Source organism: Pleurodeles waltl, chromosome 6 (genome assembly GCF_031143425.1).
Source record: "Pleurodeles waltl isolate 20211129_DDA chromosome 6, aPleWal1.hap1.20221129, whole genome shotgun sequence".
Classification (NCBI taxonomy): Eukaryota; Metazoa; Chordata; class Amphibia; order Caudata; family Salamandridae; genus Pleurodeles; species Pleurodeles waltl.
This window is the reverse complement of record NC_090445.1, coordinates 967,728,904-967,753,193: the sequence shown is the minus strand read 5'-3', so window position 1 is coordinate 967,753,193 and position 24,290 is coordinate 967,728,904. Positions and strand designations below refer to the sequence as shown.

Genomic DNA, 24,290 nt, shown 5'->3' with positions numbered 1-24,290 from the left:
TTGGTTAGATCGGTTTACCTCTGCAGAGAACTCCCAATGTCCGCAGTATTGCGCGTTGGAGTTTCCAAGGCGGCACTTGCTCAGCAGTGCTTTTCTTTTCAAGTGGAGTTCAGGCCTCCTACGCCCTTCCACCCATACCACTTCTGCTCAGAGTTCTCAAGAAGATCAAGAACGACAGGGGCCCAAGTAATGCCCGTGGCTCCGGACTGGGCACGGAGAGTCTGGTATCCTGAGCTTCTGAAAATGAGCACCGATCTTCGTTCATTCTGCCTCTTTGGGAAGATCTTCAAACGAGCAGCAGGGGAAAGTCCTCCACCAGAACCTGTCAACTCTGCGCCTTCATGCGTGGAGATTGATCGGTGACAGTTGACAGCCTTCAACCTTCCTCCCGGAGTCTGTAAAGTTATTCTGGCAGCCAGGCGTCCCTCCACGAAGACGGTATATGGCCTCCTGTTGGAAACGCTTTGTACATTATTGCACAAACATATTTTGATCCTCTTTCTGCTTCTCTCTCTGCCACCCTTCTCTTTATATTATCCCTTGCCCAACAGGGTTCTGCCCTGTGGCACACTCAAAGGCTAGCTTTCTGCCCTATTGGCATTCCTTCGCCTGCCTGATCAGCCTTCATTATTCAAGTCACCTATTGTACATAGATTTCTCAAAGGGTTTGTACATGTGTTTCCCCCTACTCCCCTTGTTAGTCCTCAGTGGGACTTAAATCTAGTTTCACATGTTTCTCATGTGTTACATAACTGTCCCCTCTGGCTCCTTACCATCAAGATGGCCTTTTTAGTGGCATTAACATCTGCCAGGAGGGTGAGTGAGATGCAAGCTCACTCATCTAAGCCGCCGTATCTCACCATGCTCCCAGACAGAGTGGTACTCGGAACTTGTGCTTCTTTCCACCCCAAGGTGTGGGACTCTATTTCATCTGGGTCAAAACATCCCCCTGCTTGCCTTCTTTGCTCCACCGCATCCCTCTAAGGAAGAAGTGCGACTCCACCGACTGGACTGAAAAAAAAAGCGTTGTTGTTCTACCTTGACCGCACATATGAGTTCCGGGTGGATGACCAACTCTTTGTGGGGTACGTGGGAGCAAAGAAGGGTCGGGCAGTGCTGAAACGAACCATTTTGTGCTGGGTCAACCTCTCTGCATAAGGATCGGCTATGCAGTGGCCAAGAAGCAGCCTCTTGAGGGCTCATTCCACCAGGGGCATGGCTGCTACCACTGGGCTAGCGTAAGGTGTTCCAGTCCTGCCTATCTGTCATGCAGCAACATGGGCATCATTGCACACGTTTGCAAGATATTACTGCCTGGACAGTTAGGTCCGTAGAGACGGACAGTTAGGTCCGTAGAGACGGACACTTTGCCTGTTAAGTCCTGAAGGACTTTTTAGTGTAAAGAAGATCTGTCTGCAGCCCACCGCCAGGAGGTTATGGCTTGGATATCTATTCTAAGGTAAGGAATCTTCAGCTAGAAGTCTCTACCAGATGAACAAGTTACTTACATTTGGTAACACATTATCTGGTAGAGACTCTGACTAGCGGCAGATTCCTTACACCCACACATGCCACGTTTAATAGGGTCAGCTATTGTCCCTTTCAGGGCCCTAGTTTTTGCACATACAAGCTGTTGGTTCTTTCCATGGCTCTGCGCTTCTGGAGTGGAAGTTTGTAGAAAAGGAACTGATGTATGTGCCTGAGTGGTGCCTTTGACAACTGTGACGTCACAACTGGCTTCAGCGATGCCACGCGGATCTGAGTGATGACCCCCGACTGCGCGTGCAAGGCTATTGCTCTGAAAAAATTCCTGATTGCAAGCTGACGCCTCGAAATTCTATGGTAAGATATTTGCAGCTCGATAGTCTCTACCAGATAATGCGTTACCGAAGGTAAGTTACTTCTTCTTTAGGTGTTGACCATGGGCGCAGTCTGTATCACTTGGTAAAAAGGAAAACATCAAACAACCACTGAAGACACATGGCTAAGAAACCTGTTTTTTTACTCTCCACATCTGACCGCATTAAAGCATCAGCATTTCAGGTTATGTAGAATGACTCTAAATGCAAGTTGTTTTTGCTGTTAACTTTTTTTTTAACATTTTTTGATTGACAAACAGCTTTTAAATTCTGCCTTGGTGTGTTTCTATATTAATGGTTAGAATTATGCTTGGTGCGCAGCTCACAGAATGACAAAGATAAGTTTGCTGGGTCATAATGCTTTGAAGCTGAAAACCATAACATTAGAATAGAAAAGCTATGTTTTTTATGCCATAGCATTGGTCAGAGTTCAGTTTATGCGCAGCTTCCAACACAAGCATCTCAAGATTTGAGGCTTATTCATCGAGGGTGTCCTTTCAAATTTTAAATTCACTGAATTAGCACATTATTCAGATTCTCAATTTTATTTTCACCCGACCATGATTCACAGGTCATTGATCCATCAGTTGTCCGTTCCGAATTACTTTTTAACTTGGTCGAGAAGGCTCCATATACATTTTCCCAAACAGTCATGCCATTTAATCACAATAACCTAAAGTCCATTCGAAAAAGATTAAAAGTCAAAAAGTCTATTATGTTCTTCTGGGTCCCCCACACAGAAATATTCTAAAGGACACAATATTCTGTGCTGAAATGTGACAAACTGTATAGTGTCAAAAGTGGGGGGCATGAAAAGCATCACACTTTGCTTCCACAAAAGATGGTACACCTCAGCGTGGGACCAGAAAAGCACTTCGAATGCTTGAAGGTCTCCGATGGCTGCTTCTAGTCTAATCATTAAAAAAATCTAAGTAACCAAACATTTTGGCAAAGAAAAAAAAATAAAAGCCCAAGTGGCTTTTGAAAAATGCTATAAATACAGTAAATATTTTTAAAGCACTGAATTCGTATGTCACCCCATGATATCCTAGGCAGGCGAAACAAAGAAAAGGGAGGCTCCCAGATGGTCATCCTCTGGCCCTTGCAAACTCTCCAAGCGTAACTGATAAATCATCTATTGAATCTGCTGCCACAGAATATGCATCTCATCCCGTGACCATAACATAACAACAAACAGAATTTTGGAAGATTGCAGAACGGATACTACTGGAAAAGAACATGAGGGATATGCCCTGCTTTTTCCTCACTGTCTGAATTTATGGTATATCGGACGTCTCAATAAAATGGAGCAAATTTATAGTATCCTAGTGGATGAGAGTTTGAATCCTCATTTTATCTAGAAATCTTAAATCATAACTGCTCAAAAGCCAATATCTGCAAATTCTCCTATGTATTGTTGCAGGATGGAGTAGCTAAATGCTCACGAGATGCACTTATGTGACATCACACCTATTGCTGCATTTCAGGGTTCAAAGCCCATATATTAAATATGACAATGTATGGGCAAGACACTTCAATTATAATTTGAGAAAATATTGAATATTATTTTTAACTGGACACTGAAGAAGCAAAAGTTATGGGTTCCCTGAAGCAAAAAGGTATTTCTTGACAGGTATTTACATTAGAGCACAACCTACTATACAGGGAGTGCAGAATTATTAGGCAAATGAGTATTTTGACCACATCATCCTCTTTATGCATGTTGTCTTACTCCAAGCTGTATAGGCTCGAAAGCCTACTACCAATTAAGCATATTAGGTGATGTGCATCTCTGTAATGAGAAGGGGTGTGGTCTAATGACATCAACACCCTATATCAGGTGTGCATAATTATTAGGCAACTTCCTTTCCTTTGGCAAAATGGGTCAAAAGAAGGACTTGACAGGCTCAGAAAAGTCAAAAATAGTGAGATATCTTGCAGAGGGATGCAGCACTCTTAAAATTGCAAAGCTTCTGAAGCGTGATCATCGAACAATCAAGCGTTTCATTCAAAATAGTCAACAGGGTCGCAAGAAGTGTGTGGAAAAACCAAGGCGCAAAATACCTGCCCATGAACTGAGAAAAGTCAAGCGTGCAGCTGCCACGATGCCACTTGCCACCAGTTTGGCCATATTTCAGAGCTGCAACATCACTGGAGTGCCCAAAAGCACAAGGTGTGCAATACTCAGAGACATGGCCAAGGTAAGAAAGGCTGAAAGACGACCACCACTGAACAAGACACACAAGCTGAAACGTCAAGACTGGGCCAAGAAATATCTCAAGACTGATTTTTCTAAGGTTTTATGGACTGATGAAATGAGAGTGAGTCTTGATGGGCCAGATGGATGGGCCCGTGGCTGGATTGGTAAAGGGCAGAGAGCTCCAGTCCGACTCAGACGCCAGCAAGGTGGAGGTGGAGTACTGGTTTGGGCTGGTATCATCAAAGATGAGCTTGTGGGGCCTTTTCGGGTTGAGGATGGAGTCAAGCTCAACTCACAGTCCTACTGCCAGTTCCTGGTAGACACCTTCTTCAAGCAGTGGTACAGGAAGAAGTCTGCATCCTTCAAGAAAAACATGATTTTCATGCAGGACAATGCTCCATCACACGTGTCCAAGTACTCCACAGCGTGGCTGGCAAGAAAGGGTATAAAAGAAGGAAATCTAATGACATGGCCTCCTTGTTCACCTGATCTGAACCCCATTGAGAACCTGTGGTCCATCAAATGTGAGATTTACAAGGAGGGAAAACAGTACACCTCTCTGAACAGTGTCTGAGAGGCTGTGGTTGCTGCTGCACGCAATGTTGATGGTGAACAGATCAAAACACTGACAGAATCCATGGATGGCAGGCTTTTGAGTGTCCTTGCAAAGAAAGGTGGCTATATTGGTCACTGATTTGTTTTTTTTTTGTTTTTGAATGTCAGAAATGTATATTTGTGAATGTTGAGATGTTATATTGGTTTCACTGGTAATAATAAATAATTGAAATGGGTATATATTTGTTTTTTGTTAAGTTGCCTAATAATTATGCACAGTAATAGTCACCTGCACACACAGATATCCCCCTAACATAGCTAAAACTAAAAACAAACTAAAAACTACTTCCAAAAATATTCAGCTTTGATATTAATGAGTTCTTTGGGTTCATTGAGAACATGGTTGTTGTTCAATAATAAAATTAATCCTCAAAAATACAACTTGCCTAATAATTCTGCACTCCCTGTACAAGCAAAAATGAACTAATTGGGCGTTTATACAACGTATGTCCATGTGATATGGGCAACAGATCTTGGCAACACCCATCTACAACTTAAAACCAATCGTTTAACGGTAGAGGGAAATTCCAGAGCCCCAACTGTTGGGAAATGCCAGAGGTCCAACTGTTCTCCAGCAAGTTTCAACACATTAACTATTCCCTCCAAAAAGGGGGCCCATTGGACAGGTTGCAGTTCCTCGGCAAGGTCATGGAGTGTACCCTTTTATTTTCTGATACTGAATAAAGATTGTACAGTAAAAACAATGCTGCACTTTCATCCACTAAATCTTTATATATGGCCAAACAAATTTCTGCAAGGCTTCATACTACTGTTAAAGGTGGAAGACTTCTTAGCAGTCCTCAACATAAAGGATATGTACTTCTATATCACTAGGCACCTGAAACGTACTCCTAACCGCCTCTTTGTGGTAGGAAACAAAATTATCAATCCTTGTATACCTACCAGATCAAGAGGATTCTCATTCTGAGACAATAACTTTACAACAAATAAAATTTGGTAATACTTTAGAATATATACTACTGGGAAGTGCCCTGCTATTTCCTCACTCAGTTTCGTCATATCAGAGGTACTCAGGAGAACAGAACACATTTGTAGTATGCAAATGGATGAAGTAATGTATGAATTCCTCTTCCTTCTAGAAATATTAAGCCCACAACCGTGCAAAAGCCAATATTTGCCATTGCTTCCAAGTGTGTTGTGGCCGGGTGGAGTAGCCAACTACTCTCTAGATGTGCAGTGTTTTGGCCTCTCATCTATTTCTACATTTAAGGGTTCACACCTGGGATTCAAAGCCCATATGTTAAATATGTCATTCTATGGGCAACATCAGTCTATAATTAAGTACCAATCCTCTTTCGGTAGATGGAAAGGCCACTGCCACAGCTGTTGCATCTTCTCAGGCATGTGGCAACATATTCAATATTCTCCCTTAAAAAGGGGGCCATTGCGTAAGTGCTAAAATACCTTCAAGGTAAGGAGTGTACTCATTGATTTTTATTTTTTATTTATTTTTTATTATAATGGATAAAGATTAAATTCTAGGACCAGTACTGGACGTGTCAATTGCTAATAGAAGGAAAATGTTTGTCGTTATGACAATCTTCGGCATCAAAATCACACTCCTTCATTTATGGTTGAGGTGAATGCAGATATGAGGATTAAGTGTGTTAAGGCGTCACACTTTTTCCTCTTGTATGTAACCTTGTCCCCACCATAGTATAGAGGATGGTGAAAAAAAAACAGATATTGTCTTTTTTTTGGCGTGACATTTGCAGAATATGTGTGTTAAAACACTTTTTTTTTTATTCTACCCATTTTATACGTTTCCTTTCAATCTCTGATTTATACTTCCTGGAAGCTAGCAAAGGTTTGCGGTGAAAGCTACTTTAATTCTGCTAGGTTAGTGGTGGTTGTTTTAACTTATAAAGGTCAAGTTATTCTGATATGTGGCAATAGAGGGCAGTGTTGTTCACATTGTAAATGGCAAAAATAAGGTACTTAAAATGGCTTGAATTTAAATAATCGGTTTATTTTAGAGAAAGGGGTCAAATGGGAATCGCAGGAGAGGCCAAGTGCGATGACTGCAACAAAAAGATGACGCTGCCAATGACTGTCTTGCAGTGACCAGCTAAGCTCCATGGTCAAAGGCACTAGACTGCCACTTTCACAAAAGATGCATGCAGTGGGACAGGAACAAAGAGAGAGACATTCTTTTCCATACATCCATGCCCTAACTATGCTGGTCGCAGACCGCATCTACCAACTCAGTACATTAAGATGTGAACAATAAACCTGCCACTAGACAGCAGCTCTTTCTAAAGACGTAGCTTTCCTTAAATTTGGTGCACGACCTTTGTCTGCTCATACGGAATCGTTAACTCCGCATGAGCAGACCTGCTGAAAATGACCCCAATGTGCAATCGAGTATAAATGAGGCTGACACTGTCCTACAACTGATATACCTATTGAGCCTCACAGTCAACATTCACACATCATCGCCAGTTCCCTTGAAAGAGCAGACTTACTTGCTGATTGATATCAACATTGTGGAGTGGAGACTAATGATGCTTTGCGAGATATGTCTTTTCCATCTGCAGCAGCCTTTGGCATTGACGACAGTATTTGAATTGTTGGGAATGAATGCATTTTACATTCACTTTAACACATCTGTCACGTCTGCACATGCCGTTGCATCAGGGATGGTTCACAATTAAGGATCCTAGGCTCCACGTTATTGGAATTATCTAGTGGTTGTCACTGAAGTGGGGGCAAAAAATGTGCAGGCAAATGGTAGGTCTGCTCTTCCTACTGGCACCTTCTGACAGATTTGAGTTTCACAATAACAGGTCTATGGTCTTTAAGGTTCTGTTCAGTCATCTTTCACTATTCTACAACTGCATACAGTAGGGGTTGCCATAAAGGCTTTTCATCTTTAATTCTTTGGTACAATGTTCAAATCTGTACAGATATCATGAAAGTGACGTATGCCTTAACAAACAGGCAGGATCTAAGCTCATTTTTATTTCAAGAGTGCTCTAAACCACGTGGCCATGAGTATTATCAGCAACCGCTATTATTTAGTCAGCCTGTTACTTGAAAAAAACGTCATTTCATTCCCACTCCATGGGCAGGAAACACAAATGACTGGGAGCTGGGCGACCTGATGATGAGCAGCATTTTCGCTGATAGGTTTATCTTCCTATTGATGTATTTGCAACCCATGAGCACGAAAAAAATGTCTAAACTGCTCTCCCGTTACCGGCAGCCCCATTTGCAGATGGTTTCCTCCCGATTCCATACATATCACACATGGTCATGAAATGGTGGGTAACGAGAAACGTTTTTGTATTCCAATCTCACATATGACATGTCCTCTGTGGTTCTCTCACTTAATGCATCAAATTGGTGACACAACAGAAAAAAATGAATTACCTGGGGTCATGTTCCCACATAACACGCAGTCAAGTCAGGCATCCAAGAAACCAAATCACCGAACAAGTCATATTGACTCCTGAAATCTTATTATTTGTTTATCTAAATCCCACTCAAACATGCATCTCTGGCATGAAGGAGGCTTGAAAAACATCTGCAAGGATCGATGATTCCTGAAATTGAAATTATTCCTGTACTTGTTAATTTGGACAGTAATTGTCAACTTACAATTTTCACACGCTTGGTACCTCAGAAGGACCCTAACCTGGTTCGTGCAGCTGCATTTTGACCCAGTTTTTAATGCCCATTACTTCACTAAGAAAGGTAAGCTAATTCCGATACTGACTATTGGAGAACCATACTTTCAGGTAGATTGCACTAAAGAGTATTTTGTGTACTCTTTAAAAAAATTATTCCTACAGACCTTTCATCTTCCTACAGCATGAAGCAATTCATTCTTTTACCTTTCATGCCACAACTGGTAACAGAAATTATATTGCATACTTTTTGTGTTAAATGAGCTCCTGTGAATTCTGTAGGCAAAACTAAACCTATAACTGCTTCACACTTGTTAGAAACGTGGTTATAAAGGGAACAGTTGAAGGATCAATGGCTGACTAACCGATTATGCTGTCTCACTGCATGTATAACTTTACTTTTTACAACCAACGTCCTCTTAACTAGGCGACAACAGCATGCTTGCTCTTATTGGCAATGTTGCATTATTAAACTTATGTGGAGCAGCTCCATGGTCATCTGTTCCCAGGTGTACAAAACATTAGGCAAGAAACTACATGAAGGCATACTATGTTTAAGAATGTTGTACAGACTCATAGCCAGAGGTGTGGCTTTAATATTACTTTCCTCTAACAATAGTTGTGCACCTTCAAGCTACTTTGTATTAACATTTTACCTCCCAGGTGTAAAGTACTGTTGCAAGGTTTTTCTCTATCGTACCTAAATCATATTACTCACAGTTGGAAAATAGGTAAAATAGCATCTAAAGATGGAGACTGTGTTGTGGGGTAGAACAGCTCAATGGTATTACAAGTAAGCCGTCATTCTTTGTTTTGCATACAAACACTGGGCACACAACACCAAGTCATACTAAACACGGTACAGTATAGACTAAAATATTCATTTTATGAAGAATTATTTGTACAAGTAGAATCGGCCTGGGATGTTTAGCTTATCTTACCACCAAATATGTTCACTAGGAGAAGTAAGAGGGAGCATATGCTAATGATACATAAATAAAAATCTCCCCAGGCAGCATATACACAGTGGTTAATATGCAAACTGATTTGCTGTGTAATGAATAACCTCACCTTCAAAGAACTACAGAATCTAAAGAGCTCGCTGACACCTCAGATCCATCTCATTCCTGAGTGCATGTTCAGCTTTAGAATTCTTATTCACTCATAATATAATTTTCTATGATGGAAATTTATTTTCCAGTGTGGAATAGCAGAAAAGAACTAAGTTTTTTTTGACAGATTTACTGTATTACCAGTTGTTAATTTCCAAAATTTAGGGGCAAAAACTCAAAGCTTGCATAAAATGGGCTTTTCTGTTAGAGTAATCCAGCATATCGCTTAAATCCTCAATGGCTCCCTATTGAGTGATTACATTGATCTTTTCTTCACCGCAGCATAATTGAGGTACACCGCCTCATTTCATTAGGACAGGAATATGTCCTCTAGTTGACACTCTTTCATAATAATTTTCTTAAAAACCCTATCTAATAAGGAATTGTAGGGTGTCTTACTTTTTATGTAAAAAGGTTAGAGTTGTGTTCATGGTGTGCAAAAAGTTATGTGGCAGCTTTTTAATTTAATATTTGTATCAAATTTGTGTTGTCTAGAAATGGCAAAATGCTGATATCAATGGAAAATTTAAACTTCCAATGAGGAATGAGTTTATTCCAACTAATTTTGAAATCTTGCCACTGGAAAAGGATGCATTATCCTACCCTGCCCTTATCAAGGTAAGAATCTATTGCCATTTATTGATCTGTTTTTTTTGTAGTGGATTGTTTCTCTGAATATTCCGTTAACGTCTTTTGAAAATGTCAAAAACAGTCTATTTTATGATTGAGATTTAACCCAAATTTGTTTATCATGTTAAACACCAGTGATCCAATTTACAAAGGCATTTTCGGTGGTAAATGTCCCTTTACTAATAAAAATTTTAGGGTCTTTGCTGTAGTGAAGAGCAGGCGTTAATCTTCTTCCAGGATGGGAAGCAGAACAGAAACCCCAGCAACCTTCGTGAAAATGTGTTTGTGATGGACTATCTCCATGGAAAGCTTTTTATCTTCGTGGAGAAAAATGGAGGAATTTTCAGTTGTGCAGGGGCTGGTTTGTCCCAGTGTGGAAATGTATTGTGCACACCATTCCATATTAGAAAATTCACATTCTCGAAAAAGCCGTGACTATTTTTTTTAGGAGAACACCTAGAAACCTGCTTTTCAGCACAGCTTAGTTGCCATGCGCCTAGGAAGGTTGTGAATCGGGGAAAACAAGTTTAAAAACGTCAGAACTCTCCAGAGAGAAGGCGGTTGAATACATACTGCTGTCAAGTTTCACTCTGCTATTTAGGCTGTTGAGGTTGATTAAATGAGGAAGCAGTACACCTAGATGTAACATGATTTCTGCGGAATATCATATAAATGCTTTTGGCTGTGTTAAGCTGTATAATGACAGCGTAGGATTCTTATTCGAAGACCGCTGTGTCATTACAGTACTATGGCTCCATTTTAAAAGACCAAAAGATTGCAGTATAAAATTTGTTTTGAGTTACAATTTATTTATGACCTAATCTACAAATATTTGTGATTCATTAAAAGCCAATTCATGAAGTAATTTAGAAAGGTATTTGTTAAAGTAAACATAGCAACTAATAAGCCATTTGTAAAGTGCTTTGTCAGTAATGTTGTAGGAAAGTGCCCTCTTTCTGGCTTGGTTACCTCCACCTTTTGCCCGTTTTCAGTATTTTTTGACTGTGTTCACTGGGATCCTGCTAACCAGGACTCCAGTGACAATGATCTCTCCCTTTAAACTTGGTTGTTTGGACCACACACACCCCACATTTGGCATACTGGTGCCCCCATGTAAGTCCCTAGCATATGGTACCCAGGGCATTGGGGTACCAGGGGTTCCCCAGCGGCTGCAGCATGTATTATGCCACCCATGGGAAGCCCGTGCAAAGTGTATCTGCAGGCCTGCCAAAGCAGCCTGCGTGAAAGGGTACATACACCCTTTCCAAAAACAGATCACTGCACCAGATCACTGTAAGTCACCCCTATGGTAGGCCCTCCTAGCTCAGAAGGCAGGGTGCAGGTACCTGTGTGTGGGCACCCCTGCATGAGCCGAGGTGCCCCATGAACTTCGGCTTCATTTTCATGTACTTCGTGAGTGTGGGGATGCCATTTTTACACATGAACGGGACATAGGTCACTACCTATGTCCAGCTACATAATGGTAACTCCGAACCTAGGCATGTTTGGTAGCAGACATGTCAAAATCCTCCCACAATACTGTTGCCAATATTGGAAGTATGATTCCATGCACTCTGGGGGCTCCTTTCTGGGGTTTTCTGGGGCCACCCCTCAGGCAGGTTTCTGCCCTCCTGCTGCTTGTTCAACTCAAGCCCACGAAGGCAGAAGAAAGGATTTTCTTCTGGGAGAGGGGGGTTAGCACCCTTTCCCTCTGAAAATAGGTGTTAATTGGCTTGGGAGCGGTAGCCTCCTCAAGCCACTGGTATGCTTTGAAGGGCACATTTGGTGCCCTCCTTGCATAAACCAGTCGGAACCGGTTCAGGGACTCTCAGTCCCTGCTTTGGTGCGAAACTGGACAATGGAAAGGGGAGTGACCTTAGGGTTGATGCCCAGAGCTCCTCCAGAGGGTCCCTTTATTCTGCCATCTTGAATCCAAGATGGGCAGAGGCCTCTGGGGGCATTTTAGTGGCCACGTCAGGCAGGTGACATCAGAGCCCCCTCCTGATAGGTGGTCATATGGCTAGGTGACCAAACCCCATTCCAGGGCCATTTAGGGTCTCGCTCTTGGGTGGGTCCTCAGATTCAGCTTGTTAGATTACAGCAGGACTCCCCTGTAACCTCTTCTTCTGCTTCTAGCCTCTGGAACTGCAACTGCACCCTCCAGGAACCGACAGTCTGCTCTGCTTGCAACATTGTTTCCACAGCTCCTTCCAGCTTCTGCAACATTTCGCCGGCTGTGCATCCTTTAAGGGCGGCAAGTCTTCAGTCTGCATGAAAAAGAAGGAATCTCCCTTGGAATGAGGGAGTTACTCTCCTGCATCCTCAGGCACCAGCAGCAACCGGCTGCTTGGATCTCCTCTCATCCTGAGCTGTGTGGATCCTGCATCACGGGTGGTGGTCTAGAGTGGTCCTTTTGGTCCTCTCTGCCAGCTGTCTAGCGTTGGTGGAGGTAAGCCTGTGCCTTTCCACACAGGACAGTACCCCTGTACACCGTGTCTCCTGCAGATACCAAGGCTTGTTGGCTTCTCCTACAAGGGATCTTCAGGCTCCGAGTAGCCCCAGCCCCCAACACACTTCCCTGCGATGCACAGCCCCCTGCTTGCTTCTCTTGTGGCGTGGGACCCTTCTTCATTTGTGCTGCGTGGGCTCCTCTGCGAGTCCTGGGTCCTCTTCCTGTGGTCCTCCTCTTCCAGCCTCCTGAGACCCCCCCCCTCCCTTTCAAAACCCCCTGTAGGTTGAGTCCTCCTGGCCCTTGCTGGTCCCTGACAGCTCCACTTTTCTTTTACCACAACTCGTGCCTTGGCCAAGGCTTGTTGATGGCTCTTCCACCCCACAGACAGACTGCAATCCGGTGTGGACTTCGACTGCATCCTCCAGGAACTCTTTACCGACTCCAGGGCTGCAGTGCTGACCGTCTTTGTCCTACCGTTCACCAACTCCTGCAACCACAGACAGGTGGGTAGTGGCTCCTTCCACCACGGACACTCCTGCGACTTCTGGACTTGGTCACCTTCTTTTTCAGGTCTTCCTCTTCAGGAATCTACTGCTGGTTTCTTGCAGTCTTGTCTGGATGTTGCATTATCTTCATTTTCAGTCCTTTTGGTGGTTTAGGGAGGAAAATCCAGTAACTTACTCCTTTCTTCCTGGTCCCTGGCGGGCACTGGGGTACTTACCTTTGGGGTTTCCTAGTTCCTCGAGCTCCCCTCTACAGATTTCACTTACCTAGGTTGGGGTCCTCCTTTCGCGTTCTATTTTTTTAGTATATAGTTTGGGCTCCCCCAGGGTCACTATTGTCTATTGCTATTTGTAGGAGGTTGGCTCTGTATGCACTATTTCAAAGTAAGGAATAGTATGCACAGAGTCCAAGGGTTCCCCTTAGAGGTAAGATAGTGGCAGAAAGAGATAATACTAATGCTCTATTTTGTGGTAGTGTGGTCAGGCAGTAGTCTTATCAAAGTAGTAGTGTTAAGCATTGGTTGTACACACACAGACAATAAATGAGGAACACACACTCAGAGACAATTCCAGGCCAATAGGTTTTTGTATAGAAAAATATATTTTCTTAGTTTATTTTAAGAACCACAGGTTCAAGATTTACATGTAATACTTCAAATGAAAGGTATTGCAGGTAGGTACTTTAGGAACTTTGAATAATCAAAATAGCATACACAGTTTTCAAATAAATCACATATAGCTATTTTAAAACTAGACAGTGCAGTTTTCAACAGTTCCTGGGGGGAGTAAGAATTTGTTAGTTTTTGCAGGTAAGTAAACCACCTACGGGGTTCAAGTTTGGGTCCAAGGTAGCCCACCGTTGGGGGTTCAGAGCAACCCCAAAGTTACCACACCAGCAGCTCAGGGCCGGTCAGGTGCAGAGGTCAAAGTGGTGCCCAAAACGCATAGGCTTCAATGGAGAAGGGGGTGCCCCGGTTCCAGTCTGCCAGCAGGTAAGTACCCGCGTCTTCGGAGGGCAGACCAGGGGGGTTTGGTAGGGCACCGGGGGGGGGACACAAGTCAGCACAGAAAGTACACCCTCAGCAGCACGGGGGCGGCCGGGTGCAGTGTGCAAACAAGCGTCAGGTTAGCAATAGAAATCAATGGGAGACCAAGGGGTCTCTTCAGCGATGCCGGCAGGCAAGGGAGGGGCTCCTCGGGGTAGCCACCACCTGGGCAAGGGAGAGGGCCTCCTGGGGGTCACTCCTGCACTGGAGTTCGGATCCTTCAGGTCCTGGGGGCTGCGGATGCAGAGTCTTCCAGGCGTCGGGATCTGAGGAACAGGCAGTCGCGGTCAGGGGGAGCCTCGGGATTCCCTCTGCAGGCGTCGCTGTGGGGGCTCAGGGGAGGCAACTCTGGCTACTCACGGTCTCGCAGTAGCCGGGGAGTCCTCCCTGAAGTGTTTGTTCTCCACAAGTCGAGCCGGGGGCGTCGGGTGCAGAGTAGCAAGTCTCAAGCTTCCGGCGGGAAACGCAGGTTGTTTTAAAGTTGCTCCTTTGTAACAAAGTTGCAGTCTTAGGTGAACAGAGCCGCTGTCCTCGGGAGTTCTTGGTCCTTCTAGAGCAGGGCAGTCCTCTGAGGATTCAGAGGTTGCTGGTCCCTGGGGAAAGCGTCGCTGGAGCAATGTCTTTAGAAGTGGGGAGACAGGCCGGTAGGGCTGGGGCCAAAGCAGTTGGTGTCTCCGTCTTCTCTGCAAGGTATTTCAGCTTAGCAGTCCTCTTCTTCTTAGGTTGCAGGAATTTGAGTTCCTAGGTTCTGGGGAGCCCCTAAATACAGAATTTAGGGATGTGTTTAGGTCTGGGAGGGCAGTAGCCAATGGCTACTAGCCCTGAGGGTGGCTACACCCTCTTTGTGCCTCCTCCCAAGGGGAGGGGGGGTCACATTCCTATCCCTATTGGGGGAGTCCTCCATCTGCAAGATGGAGGATTTCTAAAAGTGAGTCACCTCAGCTCAGGTTGCCTTAGGGGCTGTCCTGACTGGCCAGTGACTCCTCCTTGTTTTTCTCATTATCTCCTCTGGCCTTGCCGCCAAAAGTGGGGCCGTGGCCGGAGGGGGCGGGCAACTCCACTAGCTGGAATGCCCTTGGGTGCTGTAACATAGGGGGTGAGCCTTTGAGGCTCACCGCCAGGTGTTACAGTTCCTGCAAGGGGGAGGTGATGAGCATCTCCACCCAGTACAGGCTTTGTTACTAGCCATAAAGTGACAAAGGCACTCTCCCCATGTGGCCAGCAACATGTCTTGAGTGTGGCAGGCTGCTAAAACCAGTCAGCCTACACAGGTAGTTGGTTAAGGTTTCAGGGGGCACCTCTAAGGTGCCCTCTGGGGTGTATGTTTCTATAAAATGTACACTGGCATCAGTGTGCATTTATTGTGCTGAGAAGTTTGATACCAAACTTCATAGTTTTCTGTGTAGCCATTATGGTGCTGTGGAGTTCGTGTATGACAGACTCCCAGACCATATACTCTTATGGCTACCCTGCACTTACAATGTCTAAGGTTTGGCTTAGACACTGTAGGGGCACAGTGCCCTCACCTATGGTATAGTGCACCCTGCCTTAGGGCTGTAAGGCCTGCTAGAGGGGTGACTTATCTATACTGCATAGGCAGTGTGAGGTTGGCATGGCACCCTGAGGGGAGTGCCATGTCGACTTACTCGTTTTGTCCTCACCAGCACACACAAGCTGGCAAGCAGTGTGTCTGTGCTGAGTGAGGGGTCCGCAGGGTGGCATAAGATATGCTGCAGCCCTTAGAGACCTTCCCTGGCATCAGGGCCCTTGGTACCAGGGGTATCAGTTACAAGGGACTTACCTGGATGCCAGGGTGTGCCAATTGTGGGAATAAAAGTACAGGTTAGGGAAGGAACACTGGTGCTGGGGCCTGGTTAGCAGGCCTCAGCACACTTTCAAATCAAAAGTTAGCATCAGCAAAGGCAAAAAGTCAAGGGGTAACCATGCCAAGGAGGCATTTCCTTACACAATTGCACTGTTTTCAATGGCTTTTTATGCCTATTTCTGATTACTAGTGTACATACTTAGTGTGTTACTTGCTGTCTGTTGGAGGGTTGTCTCTCTAGTACCTTTTGGTAATTGTCACTAAAATAAAGTACCTTTATTTTTGTAACACTGAGTGTTTTCTTTCATGTGTGTATGTGCTGTGTGACTACAGTGATATTGCATGAGCTTTGCATGTCTCCTAGATAAGCCTTGGCTGCTCTTCCACAACTACCTCTAGAGAGCCTGGCCTCTAGACACTGCCTACACTACACTAATAGGGGATACCTGGATCTGGTATAAAATGTAGGTACCTTAGGTACCCACCGCACACCAGGCCAGCTTCCTACAACTGTTGTCTGTATTTTTCGTACTAAGCAGAGAATAACACTGTCTCCTCCCCACACCCTCAATGGTATACCCCTGTGGGTCCCAACCAGTGGTCTGGGGATCCCCGGGGGTCCGCAAAGCCTCGTCAAGGGGTCTGTGACTGCTTAGAAAATTAAATAATATTAACAAATTAGGTCCCCCAGCTTTCAGTAATGACTCAGTGGGGGGGTCCCTGGATTCCAATAATCATTCGCTGGGGGTCCCCGGGTTCCAGGAATGATAAAGTGGGGGTCCACAGAAGTCAAAAGGTTGGGAACCACTGCTATACCCTGTTAGTTGTCATTTCTTTTAATTTACACAGAGGAGGGGTTGTCCTCCCACATGGGGTTAGCCCCAGGCCAGACCCTGTGGCCATTGTAGTGCACAGCCTAAGGCCATGCACTTTAGTAGGTTAGCCAGCTGCAAATGTTGGTTATAGTAATACGATCTTAATTTACATTTAAAAAAAACAGAAATTCACGAAGAAAAACCAAGGTTAAAGTGACGTTATAGTTGAGTAAAAATGTCAATCACAACCTCATGTTTTAAACTAGAAAAAACTAACATTTACAGTAATAGTTTACTGAGCCAACTATAACTTGCAACCTCCCATGCCCTGCATGTGACCTTGCATTTCATATAATTTATGACATGTTCAATAATACCTTTGGCCAGCTTGGGTTCTCGGACCTTTCTTTATGATATTGCACAAGTCCAACACATAATACATTGGTCTGGCTCAAATAACAACTGGGACAAAGCTCTACTGGCAGTGTATTTTCCAATTATTACTTCAATTGAAGCTATTAAGATGGGGAAAACACCCCAAACCTTCCCAGAACTGATTAGATAGGCAGGCATGGTCTTGGAAGGGGTGATTAAAGTAATTGTTAGAAAACCACCATTTGACTCCCAGCATCCCGATTTGGATACTGAAACCATACAATGGTATTAGCAAACACATTTCTAGGATAATGTGGCAAGTGGGAGACCTTTACTGAAATAAACAACTCATTACATATGCTCGGGCTCAGGGCTGAGTTGACCTAGGTCTGGACCATTTGCTTAACCATGCACATTTAGCACAGGTAAGCGGAGGAATCTGGATTACATTTCGTTAGGAGCCTTTGGAACTAAAATAATGTCCGCTACTCTTAACATGGCAGGATGTAGATGGTTAATTCCCACTTTCTATATTGCCTTTGTAAATGACAGGGGTGATTACACTGAACTAGCACGGGAGTGCCTAGATCCTCTAACTGATACGAATTGGATGAAAGCCTGTGAACAGGATAAATATATCTCTCTGAATGCACAATTTCAGTTACTCCTTTTCACTATAATCATAAACCTCTTCTCCCGCCTCAAAAACTGGCAAGGATTTATCCAGACCGATAATCAGCCTGTCAGCGATGTGGTGCCATATGCTCAGATTTTCTTCATATGGCATAGGGGTGTTGAGGGATAGCTGAACTTTGGACAAAATTGGTGTCAGATTTTCAAAAAATTACAAATGCTTTAGCCACTAAATCTATTAAGCAATGCATACTGGGTATTTGTCCTGCTAAGAAGAACCATAAAAGGAAAATTAGGAGGACTGCCTTGTGTACAGAATTATCTAAAAGACATATAGCAAATCATTAGATCCATCCTGAAGCCTTGTCACATGAGAAATATAAAAAGATCTTATTTAATGGGCCATAGCTGATAAAGAACACATAATGCTTACCAGGAGAGATCACAAATGAGAGGTAGCACAAGGGGAGGAGATGTTCATGAAATTGATTCCCCTGACCCCCCCCCCCCCCCCCCAACAATAGATCACCTTGCGCTAAATACTACATAATGATAATTTTCAGTAGGACAGGCTTTTAGAATAAAGAGTGTAAAGAGACAGATAAAATGGTTGCTGACTGATCATGGTTTGATGAAAAATGAATGTATCTGATAGTATTTAAATGTACTGAAATATTGAAAGCATTGTGTTCAATGGCATGTGTGGGTGTAGATACACATGCTCTGCAAACTCCTGACATCTAGTGTTGGGTCCGGAGTTGTGCAAGTTGTTTTTCTTATTCGAAGTCTTTCGAATCACAAGGTCGAGTGACTCCTCCTCTCTGTGATATTGTGCATGGGCATCAACTCCTTTGTTAGATTGTTTTCTCTCTGCTGTCGGGTTCGGACGTGTGTGCCTCCGCTCCATGTCTTTGACTTTGTTCGGTACGGTTCTATTTTTTTCGTAGGTATTCTTCGGCTCTCCCTTTTCCATTCCTGTGCTACCTACGAATTCCATTGGTTCAGTCTTTGACCGCCCGCCCTTCGGGGCACGACCACCTGTCTTGGGTCTACCTTCTGTGTGTCTCCGGCATCAATGAAAATGTTCTTCTGATGGAAAATACACCCTCTTGTTTTTGTCTGTGTAGTCACACAAAATACCCACACACCGAACAACACCTAGTGTGCAACCTCTTTCTTTTGCCCGACGGTCATGAGGCCGACTGCGATTCTTGCAAGTCATTCAGGTTAAAAAAGACTCTTCAGGACCAGAGAGCTCAACGACTTGAAATGACCCAGAAAGCATTGAACGACACCCTGGATCTCTTTGGGGAAGAGCATGCCCAGGAGTGGCCAACTGCTGAGGAGGAAGAGGCCTTCTCCATTGAAGACAGCACTGACTGTGACGCGGAGCTCGATATCTAAATGCAGAATCTACCATATGCCCAGGGCATGAGCACTGTGGCCCCCTCTCCACCTCCTAAGCCCTCCAAAAGGACCCCACTACTGCTTTTGGAGGTCACTGGTCCACCACTGCTTCAAACCATGGCCACTGCCGAACAACTGTCTCTGCCACCCCGCCTTCAGGGCCGGTGCTGAAGATTGTTATGATGGCTAAGGCCTTGACCTCAGGCTTATCGGACTGAGAACTCGTTTCGGTTTCGATCCGAACCTTGGTACCGAGCAGGCAGCGTTCTCCTTGGACCTCAGCACCAACCCTTCAGTATGAAAGCCTCAGAGCAGAGAGACTCTGGCCTGTATTTTACCTCTTCTTCACCTGTCGAGTCAATCCTCAAGAAAATGTGTGCCAGGCAGAGAAAACTCTACATTCAAGAGGGGACCGGTCACATTATTCCAACTTCTTCCTCTCCTACACTTCCGAAGAGGAAGTTAGTGTTTGAGGAGACCTCCAAGTAAAAAGACAAAGGACAAGGCCACTGGCCCTTCTCCCCTCCGCACTCCTACACTGGGGGGGGGGGGGGCTAGAGGGTTCATTAGATGACACTGATCTATGGGGACATCTATGACCTGGTTCGCATCCCTACTAATGAGTCAGACCTCTATCCAGCTCGTCCTTCACCTCCAGAGGATACCACCTCATATTAACAGGTTATCTCCGGAGCTGCAGTGTTCCATAATGTTGAGCTCCATAAGAACCCATAGAGCAGGATTTCTTATTTGACACCTGTTTTTCTACAAACAAGGACACCCAGCATGATGAAGCTTGCTGAGAATATCTTTAAGGAGCCAGTCTGGCTAGGGTTATCACCCACCGGGGGTGGTGGGATAAGAAATACAAGGCAGCTCCTTAAGTTCCACTCTTCATTAGGAGTCAAGTTCCACCTGACTGTATTGTTGACACCACTGCCCCCAAATGGGCAAATAGTCAAGCCACTGGCGACTCGCCTTGTCTTGAAAAGTAGAGCAAGTACATTGATTCTGCTTGGAAGAGAGGTAGCACAGGCCGCAAATTATTGATGCATTGCCAATTCACAGGCCCTAATTGCCTGCTGTGATAGGGCACATTGGGTTGAGATGGAGGAACTGTTGCAGTATTTCCCAGATAAACACCACAAGAGGGGGAACATCTAGTCACTGAGGGACAAATTACTATTCAAAAGTAATAAAAAAAAATTAAAAAAAGGGATACTGTTCCTAACAGAGAAGATCCTAGAAGGCTACGCCCTCACTCAGGTCAAGAAGTAGGGGAATTGCTCCCTTCATTTTTGGTGCCCTTTCCCAAAAGGGATGTCATGCTTCATCATTGGGCTGATCCTTGTAGGACCAGTGCTGCAATGTCCTACGGGCCCAACAAAGGGTCACTTTAGCGGAGATCCTTTTATTAGACGCAGTATTGAGAAGCCTATAAGTGTGAGGGTTTCCTAAAATATGAGGTCAAATATGCAGAGCTAAATGTAAGTGAAGGGAGAAGTGCATAACTAAAACAGTCTTTGGTTACCAAAAAGTCATTTAAAAAAAGCCACCAAAGAAAGGCATCAAGGGCTCCTTTGGGAAGGCAATGAACCCCACGTAGCTATAGTAGTCAAAAGTGAGTAAAGGTTGATGTGTTTCACACCTGGCGGTCCAGTAGAATCGGATCCACAGCGCTTCTTCAGGGACACAAGTGGATAAAAGTTCCCTAGTTGGGAACTACAAATGTCAGCAGGGTAGTACGCTAATGGTTACCACTGCAGGGCTGGACATTCATACGTCTGAAGTTTCTAAATGATACTATTAAATTCGTTCAGATTTTCTAAGACTGAACATTAATAGAGGTCACTTGTTACACTTGTAGTGGTAACCATTAGCACACCACCCTGCTGATTGCCAATTGGGGAACTTTTATTCCCGCTTGTGGTCCTGAAGATGCGCCGTGGATCACCCCCACACCCAAAATCTTGAATTTTGGACAACTTATTACCAACAACTATATGAGGTGCGCCTTCGACGCAGCAGATAAAGCGGCAAGGGATATTGACACCAGCATCCTGCTAAGAATGCACACATGGCTACAGTGTTCTGGTTTCAACTAGCGGTCCAGCAGGCAGTTTTAAATATGTCTTTTGATAAGGAGCAGCTGTTTGGACCACAAGTAGAGCCAACATTAGAGAAAATGAAAAAAGACACAGATCGAGCCAAGGCAATGGGAGCATTACAAACTGCTGCTCAGAGGGTCTCCTTTCGTCGCTCAAGCTACAGAGGAACATACAAGTCCTCCACTGATACCTCCACATCCCAACAAAAACCTCAGTCATTCTTCACCAAGGGTTATTTCAGAGGTTGATATTGAGGTGCAGACAGCAAGGGTAGGAGAAAGGGTACCTCCGCATGCAAAGCAACACCCACTGCCAAGCAGTGACTACCTACAGCCTCACCCTAACTATACAACACGTCGGAGGCAAATTTCAGTTTTTCCACCCAGTCTGTAACACAGTCACTGCAGACAAAAGGGTACTAGCCATTATCCAACATGGCTATTGTCTGGAGTTCATTACCACACAACCCAACATTCCCCCTAGCACTCACACTTCTCATATAAGAAGTCCAAGCCCTTCTCAACAAGGCAATACAGGGAGTGCAGAATTATTAGGCAAATGAGTATTTTGACCACATCATCCTCTTTATGCATGTTGTCTTACTCCAAGCTGTATAGGCTCGAAAGCCTACTACCAATTAAGCATATTAGGTGATGTGCATCTCTGTAATGAGAAGGGGTGTGGTCTAATGACATCAACACCCTATATCAGGTGTGCATAATTATTAGGCAACTTCCTTTCCTTTGGCAAAATGGGTCAAAAGAAGGACTTGACAGGCTCCGAAAAGTCAAAAATAGTGAGATATCTTGCAAAGGGATGCAGCACTCTTAAAATTGCAAAGCTTCTGAAGCGTGATCATCGAACAATCAAGCGTTTCATTCAAAATAGTCAACAGGGTCGCAAGAAGCGTGTGGAAAAACCAAGGCGCAAAATAACTGCCCATGAACTGAGAAAAGTCAAGCGTGCAGCTGCCACGATGCCACTTGCCACCAGTTTGGCCATATTTCAGAGCTGCAACATCACTGGAGTGTCCAAAAGCACAAGGTGTGCAATACTCAGAGACATGGCCAAGGTAAGAAAGGCTGAAAGACGACCACCACTGAACAAGACACAAGCTGAAACGTCAAGACTGGGCCAAGAAATATCTCAAGACTGATTTTTCTAAGGTTTTATGGACTGATGAAATGAGAGTGAGTCTTGATGGGCCAGATGGATGGGCCCGTGGCTGGATTGGTAAAGGGCAGAGAGCTCCAGTCTGACTCAGACGCCAGCAAGGTGGAGGTGGAGTACTGGTTTGGGCTGGTATCATCAAAGATGAGCTTGTGGGGCCTTTTCGGGTTGAGGATGGAGTCAAGCTCAACTCTCAGTCCTACTGCCAGTTCCTGGAAGACACCTTCTTCAAGCAGTGGTACAGGAAGAAGTCTGCATCCTTCAAGAAAAACATGATTTTCATGCAGGACAATGCTCCATCACACGCGTCCAAGTATTCCACAGCGTGGCTGGCAAGAAAGGGTATAAAAGAAGGAAATCTAATGACATGGCCTCCTTGTTCACCTGATCTGAACCCCATTGAGAACCTGTGGTCCATCATCAAATGTGAGATTTACAAGGAGGGAAAACAGTACACCTCTCTGAACAGTGTCTGGGAGGCTGTGGTTGCTGCTGCACGCAATGTTGATGGTGAACAGATCAAAACACTGACAGAATCCATGGATGGCAGGCTTTTGAGTGTCCTTGCAAAGAAAGGTGGCTATATTGGTCACTGATTTGTTTTTGTTTTGTTTTTGAATGTCAGAAATGTATATTTGTGAATGTTGAGATGTTATATTGGTTTCACTGGTAATAATAAATAATTGAAATGGGTATATATATATATTTTTTTAAGTTGCCTAATAATTATGCACAGTAATAGTCACCTGCACACACAGATATCCCCCTAACATAGCTAAAACTAAAAACAAACTAAAAACTACTTCCAAAAATATTCAGCTTTGATATTAATGAGTTTTTTGGGTTCATTGAGAACATGGTTGTTGTTCAATAATAAAATTAATCCTCATAAATACAACTTGCCTAATAATTCTGCACTCCCTGTAGAACCAGTTTCCCCTCAACACCAAGGCTCAGAAATATATTCCTTTTACCTCCCGATCCCCAAAAATGGCAGGTCTCTAAGACCAAACTTAGATCTCAGACCTCTCAACAAATACATCCTATCCGAACACTTTCATATGGTCACTCTACAGGATGCCATTCCCCTTTTACAAGAGGGGGACTTTATGTTGGTGCTAGACCTAAAGGATATCTACTTTCACAATTCAATACACCCTGTTCACTGCAAATTCTTAAGATTTGTCATAGCAGACAAACACTACCAATTCAAAATGCTTCCTTTTGGGGTCATTACCCCACCTCGAGTGTTCACAAAGTGCCTGGCAGTGGTTGCGGCACATCTGCGAAGACAAAACATCCATGTATTACCCTACCTGGACGATTGGCGCATCAAAGCCAGCACTTGTTAACAGTGCATACTGTACACTCAGATGACAGTAGAGCTTCTTCACAGCCTCAACTTCACTATCAACATTGACAAGTCTCACCAACAACCACCACAGGTTCAACCATATTTGTGAGCAATACTAAACACTCAGTTAGGACCAGTGTACCCCAAACGCGCTTGAATTCAGAACTTTCAGTCAATTCTACTTCAGTTCCAGCCAAATCAATCTCTCACAGTGAGGACAGTTATGTGACTGCTAAGAATCATGGCGTCATGCATTGCCATAGTTCCCCATGCAAGACTTACACATGCGTCCTCTCCAACAGTGTCTAGCTCGCTAGTGGTCTCAGTCACAGGGTCACCTGGAAGTTCTAGTGTTGTTAGACCACCACGTTCACCGATCCCTTCAGTGGTGGAACACCAGCAGTCTGCTAAAGGTACAGCTTTTCTGGACTCTGTTCTCACATTACTCTCACCATGGATGCATCGCAGATGGGTTGGGGTGCCCAGCTACAAGACTTGACAATACAAGGTGTTTGGGATGCCAGACATCAGTCGTT

General features: G+C 44.3%; 1 protein-coding gene across 3 annotated transcripts in view; it reads left to right on the top strand.

The window, feature by feature from the left end:
- IDE (insulin degrading enzyme) overlaps positions 1-24,290 on the top strand; it is a 754,741-nt gene that overhangs the window by 393,475 nt on the left and 336,976 nt on the right. For all 3 annotated transcript variants that reach the window (XM_069239810.1, XM_069239807.1, XM_069239808.1), the window contains one exon: positions 9,932-10,054. In XM_069239810.1, coding sequence (XP_069095911.1) covers positions 9,932-10,054 — 123 coding nt within the window. The remainder of the gene's footprint in view (positions 1-9,931; positions 10,055-24,290) is intronic.